At 40.3% G+C, this 11,909-nt stretch overlaps 1 protein-coding gene across 3 annotated transcripts in view; it reads right to left on the reverse strand.

Moving 5' to 3' along the window:
- Positions 1 to 2,826: 2,826 nt before the first annotated feature.
- The window catches only part of ptbp3 (polypyrimidine tract binding protein 3), a 76,013-nt gene continuing 66,930 nt past the window's right edge, over positions 2,827 to 11,909 (reverse strand). For 2 of the 3 annotated variants that reach the window (XM_058412686.1, XM_058412687.1), the window contains exons 8-14: positions 11,666 to 11,740; positions 10,170 to 10,309; positions 9,181 to 9,214; positions 7,628 to 7,720; positions 7,255 to 7,471; positions 7,065 to 7,142; positions 2,827 to 6,777 (exon numbers count right to left, since the gene is read on the reverse strand). In XM_058412686.1, the coding sequence (XP_058268669.1) occupies positions 6,645 to 6,777; positions 7,065 to 7,142; positions 7,255 to 7,471; positions 7,628 to 7,720; positions 9,181 to 9,214; positions 10,170 to 10,309; positions 11,666 to 11,740 (770 nt within the window). In that variant the 3' untranslated portion in view covers positions 2,827 to 6,644. Of the gene's footprint in view, positions 6,778 to 7,060; positions 7,143 to 7,254; positions 7,472 to 7,627; positions 7,721 to 9,180; positions 9,215 to 10,169; positions 10,310 to 11,665; positions 11,741 to 11,909 lie in introns of those variants that run through there. The other variant, XM_058412688.1, reaches the window with a different exon arrangement.

Below are 11,909 nucleotides of genomic sequence, written 5' to 3' on the forward strand. Positions count from 1 at the left end.
GGTTCTCTGGATAGTTAAATGTTTCAGCTTCTACATAGGACCTTAAAATTTCCAGTCCTGGTCCTGGAGAACCTCCTGTCCTGCACCATGCTGTCTCCCGGTCCTGCAGCTCTGCTCAACTGACCCCAGCATGTCCTCAGAGTACAATCAAGACACGCTTCACGACTCTCCTGTTTTCTGGTGGTGGAACAAACTTACCCTAGAACCTTAAGTGTATTTCCCTACAGAAACTAGCCTCTTTTTTTTGTTTATAGAGTGTATTGCTGAATGTGCAGAAAAATCTCATTTCATGCTGTGTGTTTCAGGTGTGTACGGTGGACGTGTCCCGTCATCACACACCAGTCTAAAACTTCAGAGAAAGAGTTTGGTGCAGAAGTCATCTAAAACATTCTGATTCTGAACTTTTGAACCCTCCATCAGTGTTTCAGTTTGACCTTTGACCTGTGTGTGACACTGTGAACTCAAAGCCGTCTCAGGAAAATGATGCTACACAACATCGCTGTCTGAAACGATGTGATCAGATCAGATCAGACCAGAGTGAGGGTACGGGGCTGCTTACGTTTGTTTACCTTGTTGGCGTGTTTAACATGCAGGAGAACATAGAACAGAGTGGGGAGTGGGGGAAGTGGGGTGTGGTCTCTGGGGTTGTGGAGTTTATGTTCTGTCAAAGTTCTCATACATGAGTGGCAAAAAAATTCAAACATCTCAGATTGTGAAAATCGATAAAAAGTACAGGTTAAAATATGTACGTTTATAAAGAGAGAGATGATAAAATTTGGAAACATCTGGAGAAGTACTCTCTGTCTCAAAAAAAAAAAACATTCGCACCTTTTTGCTGCATCACATATGATTAGTGTCCGGCTCCATGGTGAAGCCGGACGCTCTGATGGGCAGTTTACTGAGTGATGAGAAGAGAGGAGGAAGTGAAGGTGGATGTTAGAGCAGGAAAAAAAAAACCCAAGCAGGAGTGTTACAGCTGGAAGGGGGTGGGGGGGTTAGAGAACAGAGCAGCTAGAAAGGCAGAACCCGGGTTCTACTCCAGTACCACCAGGACAGAGCTTCAATAAATCTGTCTGATATTAAAACAGAGTTCAAATAAACACCGTCAGAAATGCACAATTTTACTAGGAATAATCTGACCAGTGAAGGTGGTACTGGAGAAACGTCCAGGGGTGAGCAGGAGGATCAGAGCAGGAACCCGAAAGGGAAAAGCACCAAGAGACGGAGAACTGAGGAAAGTACAGGTGTCATGACATTTATTCAAGGCATGCTACAATTAAAGTCCATTAGGAAAAAATCAGCAGAGACTCTGACTGAGTAATAATAATAATAATAATAATAATAATAATAATAATAATAATAATAGCTTTAACTCTAATAAGGATTATGCATAATAGAAAAAAACAAAAACTCTTCCTACAAAATACAAAAAACACACAAAAAAAAATTCCAAATCAACCATGCACCGCAAAAAAATTAGAAAATATGTTTCTTTAATAGTTTAATCTTCTATTTGCATTTTTATTACACATCAAACTCATGAACTGAATCCGCTCGTCTCTCCATCGCTTTCCTCACAAACCACTCTTACAAATAAAATCCTGCTGCAATATCAAAATACAGAAGACAACAACAAAAATAAAATAAAATAAAATAATAAACCAACAGGTTGAATTTTTATAAATATAAAAACCAGTTCATTTCAACTGATGTGTTGGATCTTGTTCCCAGAAACCTTTTCATTTTGTTGTTTTTTCACTATTTTTTTGGCCAGGTTTAAATAAAAACAAAAAAAAACCCCTCAACAAACAGGGAGCGGATATTTACAAGCACTTGTTTTGTTTTGGTCGTGGAACATTCGTATTAAGATGGAGAGGAGGCGGAGCGAGGGCGGGTCGAGGATGGTGAGGTTCGAGCGCAGGCACTTTCTCTATGTGCGTCGTGCCTGAGTCGCCTTTCGTTTTTAACATCCCTCCCTTTAATGCTAAATTTTTTTTTCACAATTTCACTAAGGAATAATTGTAGCCCAGATTGTTTAAGAGACCAAAACAAAAAAAAAGGAGAAACTAGAAAGTCAAGACGGCTGAAAGTTTAAGCTCAGAAATAGCTTCAAACCTTTTTCTCTCTCCAGTGCAACAGAAGTCACTTTCGCATGTGAAAACATTTATCTTGTGCGTTTTTCCCCTCGATTACACGACCACCCGTAAAACGACGCCTCGGAGTCGCATTCATGAATATTCATACTCTAACGAGGCCCCGCCCACAGCAGGTGATTGTTCAGTAATAAATATTCCGACCATAAAAAACTGCTGAGGTTTTGGAATAAAAGCACAAAAATATCCATCACACCCGTAAATTTCATTCTGTATAGAAAATGTGTTTGTTTCAAGAAATTAATGTCTAAATCGATCCCAATTGAGTCCTTTGGTAATAATAAAGCTTTCGTAATTAAATTTTGTGTAAGAGATGAGATGAATATTTGATATTTTTGTTTGTTTGTTTTTAACCGAACTGAAGGAGAAAAAAAAATAAAAGGCAGATTTTTGACGGAATGACGAATGAAAAAAACATTCAGCATCGGTGCAGAAACTCCATCACCGGGGGGATTAGTAGTGATGATACCTCTGATATGTTATATGGCTTCACCTTCTGTTTGAGGGAAAACAGAGCTTTAGGAAACAAAGACACTTGAGTGGACTTGAACGACGCAAAAATAGAAAGAAAGAAAAGAAGCTTTAAAAACAAACTGATTTCTGATAGACATCCAGGAAGAAGCTTAGACACGAGCTGGAGACATGGATGAAAGGCACATAAACTTTGGTCCTGCGTTATTTCTGTGTTTAGTTTCAATATAAAAACTATTTTGGGAAAAAACGAAACAAAAAAAAAAAACCAAAACCCCGAAGGCGGATCTGAACAGAACGTGTCGGACATCACGGCCGGACGAAGGCTGCCTGAGTCGAGAGACTGGACTGGGTAAAAACTGTGTGTTAGGTCTGGAAAAATCAAATGAAAATAAAATAAATAATGAAAGACGAGTGTGATGGAGAGGAAAATGTCATCAGGATCAGAGTGAACTGCTGGATTTAGTGCCGCATTAAAATATCACAAGTCTGGCTTTTTCTCCTGTGTGTAAATGAAAAGCTTTTACAGATACAGCATCACGCCCTTCACACCACCAACCCAGCTTCTTCTTTCTCACACACACACACACACACACACACACACACACACACACACACACCAAAGCCAACTTTATCCAGTTTCTCATCCTTACAAATAAGAGGGAAAAATATATAAAGAAACAAACAAAAAAACAATCACTACAGAGCACAAAACAGGCCACGCCCCCTAAAATCAATCTGATTATAAGATACAGTAAATAAGAAAAGTCCAACACACACACACACACCTCAAATCTCATCTCGTTCTGCTCAGATACATCAGGATTGTTTCATCTCAGATTGATTGGATTTTTTTTAAACAGGAAATGCTGGAACATACAGGATCCTGAATATTATTTAACGCATCACAGGAAAAGATCTTCGTCATCCAGAGCTCGTATTAAGAGCGCTGACTGACAGCCCAGTGCGAAAGGTCATGCACCCTAACGTACAGTACAGCAGTCTATTCAGGGCCGTGGTCAGAGCACAGCGAGGTGGTCATCAAAGGACACTTAAACCTCAGACCTGACCACAGACTTTCAGAAATGATGTGTGAGTTACCCCCGGCTGGGGCAGTTTGTCTAAAACAGAGGCGAGAATTACTCTGGACGTCTGTCCGGTCATTAAATCCAGTCGGTCCACTGCAGAACTGGACTCTGAACACCAGGAACTTTCCTCAGGTCAATAAATCACACACTGAGCCTAACGAGATTAACGAGAGAGATTAAACAGAAGAGAATCCTCTCCAACTCCTGATTTTCATTTCACAGCATTTCATCATGCAGAGACAACGAGCAGAGATTCTCACACACACACACACACACACACACACACACACACACACACACGAGACGGAGGAGACCCACAGCATAACACCAAGCATTTTTTTTTTCCCACCGAACCGTTCGTCCTGGTTTTCTCCAGTGTGCCTTCCAAAAGCACCAAGCATTAATTTATGTTTGGAATAAAAACACCACACAATACTGAAGCCCCCACAAAAATACACATCTAATAAAATAATAAAAATAATAATAATAAACCTACAAGAAAACAAAAAGCTCAAAACAAAAAGCTCAAAAAAAAAACAAAAAAAAAAACAACCCTCTCACCAATCGCACAAAATAGAACTTAAGATATCTTCGGTAATATTTTTTCTAAAACCTATTTTGATTATAAACACATTATAATAATAATAAGGCACGTAATAAGAAAATGAAGTAAATACACAGTAAATATGATGCTTTTTTTTCACCATGATGTCATGAATGATTATAGTGGTACAAAAACCCGGTGAGTTTTTTTTGTTTGTTTGTTTTGTTTGTTTTTCATGTTGTTTTGTTTTGTTTCTCTCCATAAAAAAGAACAAATTACCAAAAATAAGTAACTTCTTTTTTTTCTTCCAAAAAATCTCGACAATCGTTAAAGATAAATAGACCTGAATAGTTTTGCTTTATGTAAGACTGTAAACTTCAAAGAAAAAAAAATTCGGTTTCTTTTTGAGAAGCGTTGGAGCGAAAGGGTGGAATCCATCGCTTCAGGTAAAATCCACAAAAAGATAAAAAGAAAATTTAAAAAAAGACAAGACGCTGTCCCTTGCCCTGCGTTTTAACGATTTTCCTTTTTGTTTTCAATAAACTCGTTTTGTTGAATTTACTCAGGAAAAGGAGCAGCGCCACCTAGAGGCCCTCCGTGGGGAATTTTAAGGCTTGAGGATGAATCCTGTATCCTGAGAACCAGCAGTCTCCAATCTAATGGAGCGCTCCTGACCCAGAGCTCTGTGTACCGACAGTGTGGATGAGGCTGTTCTGAGAGTCAGGGTTGCCAGGTCTGTGTAAGGGAAATCCTTATAAGGAAAAAAACAAAACAAAAGCTTCATGAGGCTGTGACACTAACAGAGTGTCTCCTTAGAGAGCTGTTACTATAGAAACCTTAGACACCTTCTGACCAATCAGATTCAAGAATTCATAAGCGCTGTGTTCCACACTGTTTGAAAGACACAGACCTGGCAACCCTACTGGCTGGTGTTTCTGCAGGATCAGGATGCAGCTCGTTTTCCTCTACATTTATTAATCACTAGAATCTCTCAGCGTTTTCTTCCCCTGACTGAAAAATCACGGCTGGATTTAATTCCACCTCGAACAGGCTGATATTTAAAGCCAGCGTTTCAGTAGGGGCGGCTTTTCTCCCTGCACCACAAACATGCACTTTCTCTCGCTTTTTTTGCCTCTTCTTATTTTGGTTTTTGGACATGTGGAGGTGGGACAGCAAGGAGAGAGAGAGAGAGAGAGAGAGAGAGAGAGAGAAAGGCAACATCGAATCAGGTCTGTTTGACTTGTTCTGATTCTGATGCAACCTGGAAAAAAAATAAGAAAAATAAAATAAACAATCATAAAAGTTAAAAGGAAAAGCATTTGATTACAAGAGGGACACCGAATGGAGAGGGAACCAATCAGCAAACCATCGTTCATTTGGGGGGGGGGCGGTTGGGGGGGCTACATGATTCACATTCATAATGACGTTTAAATGACAGGAGGCGGGGCTTCCTGACAGCCGGGCTCTGCTGATTGGAGTGTTCCAGCATGATTGACAGCCGGACATGCTTTCCTGGAATAGACGTGCATGTCTATAAAAACGTCTCGGCTGGACACAGATGAGTGGCCAAGCGGTCCGGACCAGGCGATGCAGGTTTCTCTCGTCCGTCCGACGTTTCAATATTTTTAAAATGAAAGTGAAACCCATTTCACAGGAGAACAAAAATCAGGATGTATTCACAGGTCCCGAGCACGCATGACGAAGTGTCAGAACCGGTCCCCGTCCGTCGCACAGACACTTTACTGCTACGTGAAAGAGAGCTTGCGGTGCTGAGGGAACGTCGCTACAGGGTAAAAAACCCAGCGGCACCTTGTGATGACATCACGGACATTCAGAGAGGGTGTGGCCTATCCAGTGAGGCTCCAGTTCTGAAAGCTGGATGGAGCACCTGGGTGAAACGTTAACAGTTTAATAGCACTACAGGCACATCAACATCCACGTTCACGTTCACGTCCACGACAAACTTCTCCAGCAAAGTCAAAAAAAGAGATGCTTCTCTCTCACTCTGAAGATTCTGCTGCAGTTCGGTTTAAACCATGGCTGCGCTGCAATGGCTGTGAGAAAAACAGATAAAAACGAGAACTTCGTCGTGACGAATCGAAGCTCGCGTGTCTCCAGCTTCTAAAAAAAAACCTTCAGTTTCTCTCTACCTGAAGGTCATATAGTAGTCTCTAACTCCTTATAGAACTTTAAAACCCCTAAAATCTCTAAAACTACCCAAAGGCCCTCTTGTTTTTTTTTTTGTCTACATTTCATCATTAAAGTTTTTGTTTATATTAAATCATGTCTTTAGTTACAGAAGTTTGTCAGTCAGGCTTCATCTCTCCGATTTAAACCCGTGATCAGAGCAGCGGCAGCACTGAGGGGTCCAGGGGAAGAGGAACGCTGCTAGATGGTGGACTTGGAGAAGGACACTCGCAGGTGGTGGTTCTCGCCCAGGTCGTAGTTGTGGAGGTCGATCAGGGCCTGAATGGCCTCCTCCACTGACCCTAGCTGGATCAATGCCATCTTACGGTCCTTCCTGTTGGTGGAGAGAGAGAGAGAGAGAGAGAGAGGGAGAGAGAGAACACTGTTAGAGCACAAGCCAAACACAGAAAGAGTCCAAAGAGCACAGAGGAAGAGAGAGTGAGGTGAATGGAGAGATAATGGAGAGAACAAAGAGTGCAGTGAAAGCACAGGAAGAATGAAGAGAAAGAGAGATAGAAATAGAGAGAGAGTGCTACGCAAAGCTACAGGAGCAGAACAAATATCCCAGAGGAATTTCCACATTTAAACAAACAGTTCAGACGAATGATAAAGAAAACTTACTGGAAAAACTTGAAAGCTTTAACAGTGTATCCTGAACTGGAGAAGAGTTCCTTCAGCATGTCATCCGCAATAGACGGTCTGGAACAATGAAGAGAAAAATAAATAAATAAAAATGTATTGGGAATAAGATAGTGTTCATTCTGGTGGTTATGTGTGTGTGCGTGTGTGTGTGCGTGTGTGTGAGACTCACGGGATGTTGGAGAGGTGCAGTGTGGCTGATGGAGGGAAGATGTTCTGGAAGTTCTTAGAGCCAGGTTTTTTGAAGCGATGCAGTGGGCTGCCACTGAAGTCTTTGGTCAGACCCTGATCCTCCTGACCCTCACGAGGAAGCTGCACTGTCTGGTGTTTAGAGATGGTGACACGCATCACCCTGCCATACAAACGCTGTCCATTCAGGTGACTCATCGCTGATCAAAAACATGAGAGTCAAAAAGTCAATGTGTGTTTATTCATCTACAGTCTCAACAATCATCATCATCATCATCATCATCATCATCATCACCACCACCACCACCACCATCACCACACTGACACCATCATCAATCTGTACATCAAACACACACCGAGCTGGGCCTGTGTCGCATCTGCCATCTGCACCAATGCGTTCTCTTTCTTATTGAACAGAATCTTAACTCTGTGAACATCTCCATACACTCCTGCACACACAAGAGAGAAGATTTTATATTAATGTACATCCACAAACACACACACACACATATATTATATACACAATATCAAAAACAATCACAGGTGCAGGACAAATCAAACTGAGGAAGAAACATCAGGATGATGATGAAGGTCTCCTTTCATTTGCGTACACGTGAAGAAGACCTGAGCGATAACTAGGTGCAATAATTAGACTGAAACAATTACATCACTTTAATTTTTAGAAGAACCGAGAGCTAGCCATTTGCTTAACTCATTTGTTTTGCTAGCTCACTGTTGCTATGTACTCCACTAACAGTGTCTGTAACCTCATCATTATAATCACATCTCCATCATATTATAATGTTTAGACTTCAGATAAATCACACAAACACAGCTCTCCTGTTTTCACTAAATCCTAATTTATCCTCTGGAAATAATCCCTACTAGCCAGGGATAGATGCTAATTAACAGAAAAAAGCTGTAAGATACTGCTACAATGCTAATCTTTAAAGATGCTAATCTTTAAAGATGATCATTTCTCCATTTCACAGGGATAAATTATAGCAGCAGGTTCATTTGTTGTGCAGTGAACATTCAGAGAGGGAAAAATATCAGAGATTCTTCACGATTTAATGCAGAAATCTAGCATGGTTTGTCAAGGACTGCTAGCACTAGCGTTAACGCTAGTGTTAGCGCTGCCACTAGCATCATCACCAAAATCTGGATCAGTGTTAGCATCAGCTGAAGGGCACTTTAAAAAAAATCTATATTTTTGAATGTTCAAGATACAAAACACAAATGTTTTATTTTTTAATTCATTTTCTTATTTACTTCTCATCCACACATTGGTAGATTAGCCCTGTACATATTAGTTTTAATTTGACATACTTTTATGTATAAGCTGCTGTTATATCCTGCATTATTATTGCCTATTTTTTTATTTTTTATTTTTCAACATTATATCTCAGAGCTGTTTTTGACTTCACACTGTGTTATTAATGAAAAAACACAACACAACACAGTTTATTCCCATATTATACTGTAATTTTGTTTGATGGGAACTGAGACTTTGCCAGATATTTTCTGTATGTTAATACACTCCTGAGAGCTTTTATAGATCCAACACACACACACACACACACACACACACACACACACACACACACACACACCATGTCTCCACTGATTTATTGCACTTGCAGGATTCGCTAACACGAGGAACATTTTCAGGCAAATCATTCAGACGATCTGGCTAACTCACCACTGACATTTATTAAAGTGTGAGGACAATAAGAGAGTGTGTGTGTGTGTGTGTTTTCATATGATGGACGATGCCATTCTGTATCTGTAAACAATCTCGCTGCAGCATTGGGGAGGAAATGGCTTCTCCATCTCCTCAGCCTGTGCCGCCTTCATAAAAACGACCTTCACCAAATCTGATTTAGGCGAGTAATAAAATCGCTCTTACCGAATAAGATGAACAGTCCGTGTGGTGATATACTCTACAGAAAAAAGAGAGAGAATTACAGTTAGAGGAGTTTAAGCAGCAGCATGCAGATATTGTAAAAAGAAAGATTTATAATCATGAATATTACAGATTTTATGAAGCTTTAAAAATGCATGTTAATGTATCTGACATCTCCTGCATCTCTCCTACAGCTACGATTGTAAAAAGCTTAAATTACCCAATGCATGATACACATCACCATATATCGACTTGCTGAAATAAAAGTAAGAGAGTGTGTGAAATTTGTACAGATTTAACAAACCTACAATTACATTATGATCTAAACCAGGTAGAATGAAATGACAGTCACTGATCACACGCTGAAATCAACACATTCCTAAGTGTTTAATTGCTGTTTACAATTTTTACTAATTGAAGAATGACAAATCATACTCTTTATCCATTTCTATTTACATGGAACGTCCACAAAACCAGCAAGTCCGTGTTGTTACCCCGTTATAGCAGCTGTAAACATCTGTTCCCTCACCAGCCGAACTTCATTCTCTCTTTAATTAATTAATAAGTTAATTAGCACAAAGTGTAAACTCCTCTGCCCTGACACTGGAGACTCCTTCCACACATGCTGCATAAACATCTACCTCTCCTTATGGAAAACTTCACCCTATCAACAAACTAAAATCTATTTATTATCTGTTACTATAGAAACGAGGTCAGATCAGAGTGAACAAATGAATATAAACCTGTGCTACTGTCAGAGCTAGAGAATTAAATCAACCCTTTCTGACCAATCAGAGTGAAGAGCTGTGGTGTGAAGCGATGCTTTTTGTTGACAAGGTGAATATTTGAAAAAATAATTTTATGCATGCAGGCAGGAGCTGAGAAAGAACCTTCGTGGCAATCAGAGACAGAGACAGGGCAGGGACAGAGGGTGGGTCATTCGAGGTGTAAAGGGAAAAGGCAGGGTGGGGCTGAGGGGCGGAGTCACTCACATCAGGATTGAGGTTGGAGACCAGGAGAACAGAGTGGAGGGCGGTGGGAGGCATGCCGTGGATGGCCATCCGCCCGGCTACAGCTGATGTGGGGATGGTGAGGGGTCCGAGAGCACCAGGCATCGCCTGCATGGAGAGACCTGAGAGACGGACACACCCATCACAATGACCACACGGCATTAGAGAGAGGAAAGGTGAATAATGTCCAAAAAAACAAAACAAACAACAACAACTTGAGTTTAACATGAAGCTCTGATGATTCTTCTGGATGATGACCAGAAGCCTCATGGTTCTCGTTATACATGGTGAAAAATTTGAGGAAATTATTAATAAACCATGAGAAGGAGGAAAATGAGGAAGAAGAGGAAAAAGAGGAAGAGGAGAAAATCTCTATGGACTCTGCCATTTTCTAAATAATTAAACAAATATAGGATTCCTAAAAACACCTCAAACACGTCCAACTAAGTTCTGGGAAGGTTTTCTATAAGTTCAGAATTCATAATGCGTTATAACATGACATAGTCTGTCTGTCTGTCCATCTTTATTTATTTATTTTACACATTTCACTTATTTATCAGCTCAGTCATTATTTTTTTATAAATGCAAAATAAATAGTTTTTAAGCAGAAACTCTTATTTAGGAACTTTACCAAAGCCTCTTATAAACCAAGTATTCATAATACATTATAAACACATCACTAAAGTGTTATAGAGCATAATACATGTGTTGTAACGTCCGTCATAAGCCTGTGGTTATATCTGCATGCATTACATTTCATAAAGTGTTGGTAAAGAGCCTGTGTTGCATAACAGCATATTAGAGTCTAGTGTGCTCTTATGAACAGTTATTATAATGCATTATTAAGCATAAAGGTGTTCTATTGTGTAACAATTATGGAGGTGAGAATAAGGTGAGAAAAAAATTCTTGTTGTTTAAGAAAACATTATTATAAATATCCACAATTATCTGAACGATCTCTGAATGAATCATTTAACTGAGCGACTCACATGACTCATTGACTCATGAGTCATTTAGGATTGAAGCTGTAAGGCGTGTGTGTGTGTGTGTGTGTGTGTGTGTGTGTGTGTGTGTGTGCGCGCGTAATACAACTCTGGATTTATACACTGATCTACAGACAGACACAAAGTTCAGCAGTGAGCTGTTCCAGATTATTGCTTAATTTGTAATCAATAACCAATTCTGAACAGTAAAGGAGTCATGCTTGTGTTGTTAAACGCTGATTTAGAGTCTGGAACAACCGCACACACAACCACACACTTAACGTGAGGACGTGTTCACGCCAGGAGCTCCGAGCGCTGTGTGTCTATTTCCCATCACACACTCTGAACAGGAGCGTGAGAGCTGAGACATAACGTTTATTACCAGGAGGGGGAGGAGTTTCTGTGAGAAAATAGAAGGGAGGGATGGATGGATGGATGGATGGATGGATGGATGGATGGATGGATGGATAGATAGATAGATAGATAGAGTTTTACCTGCAGCCTGAGGAAAACCAACAGGAGCGAAACCAGCCGCTCCAGCGTAGGGTGAGGAGATGATTCCAGGAGCCCCTTTACAACACACACACACACACACACACACACACACACACACACACACACACACACACACACACACACACACAGTCACTAACAGACTGCATTTTCAGAATGTTGAGTCAAAATGAAAGGACATAATGAACACTTTTCTCATTTCCATCTTAAATCCAAACAGATGATG

Source organism: Hemibagrus wyckioides, linkage group LG16, assembly GCF_019097595.1.
Source record: "Hemibagrus wyckioides isolate EC202008001 linkage group LG16, SWU_Hwy_1.0, whole genome shotgun sequence".
In the NCBI taxonomy this organism is placed as follows: domain Eukaryota; kingdom Metazoa; phylum Chordata; class Actinopteri; order Siluriformes; family Bagridae; genus Hemibagrus; species Hemibagrus wyckioides.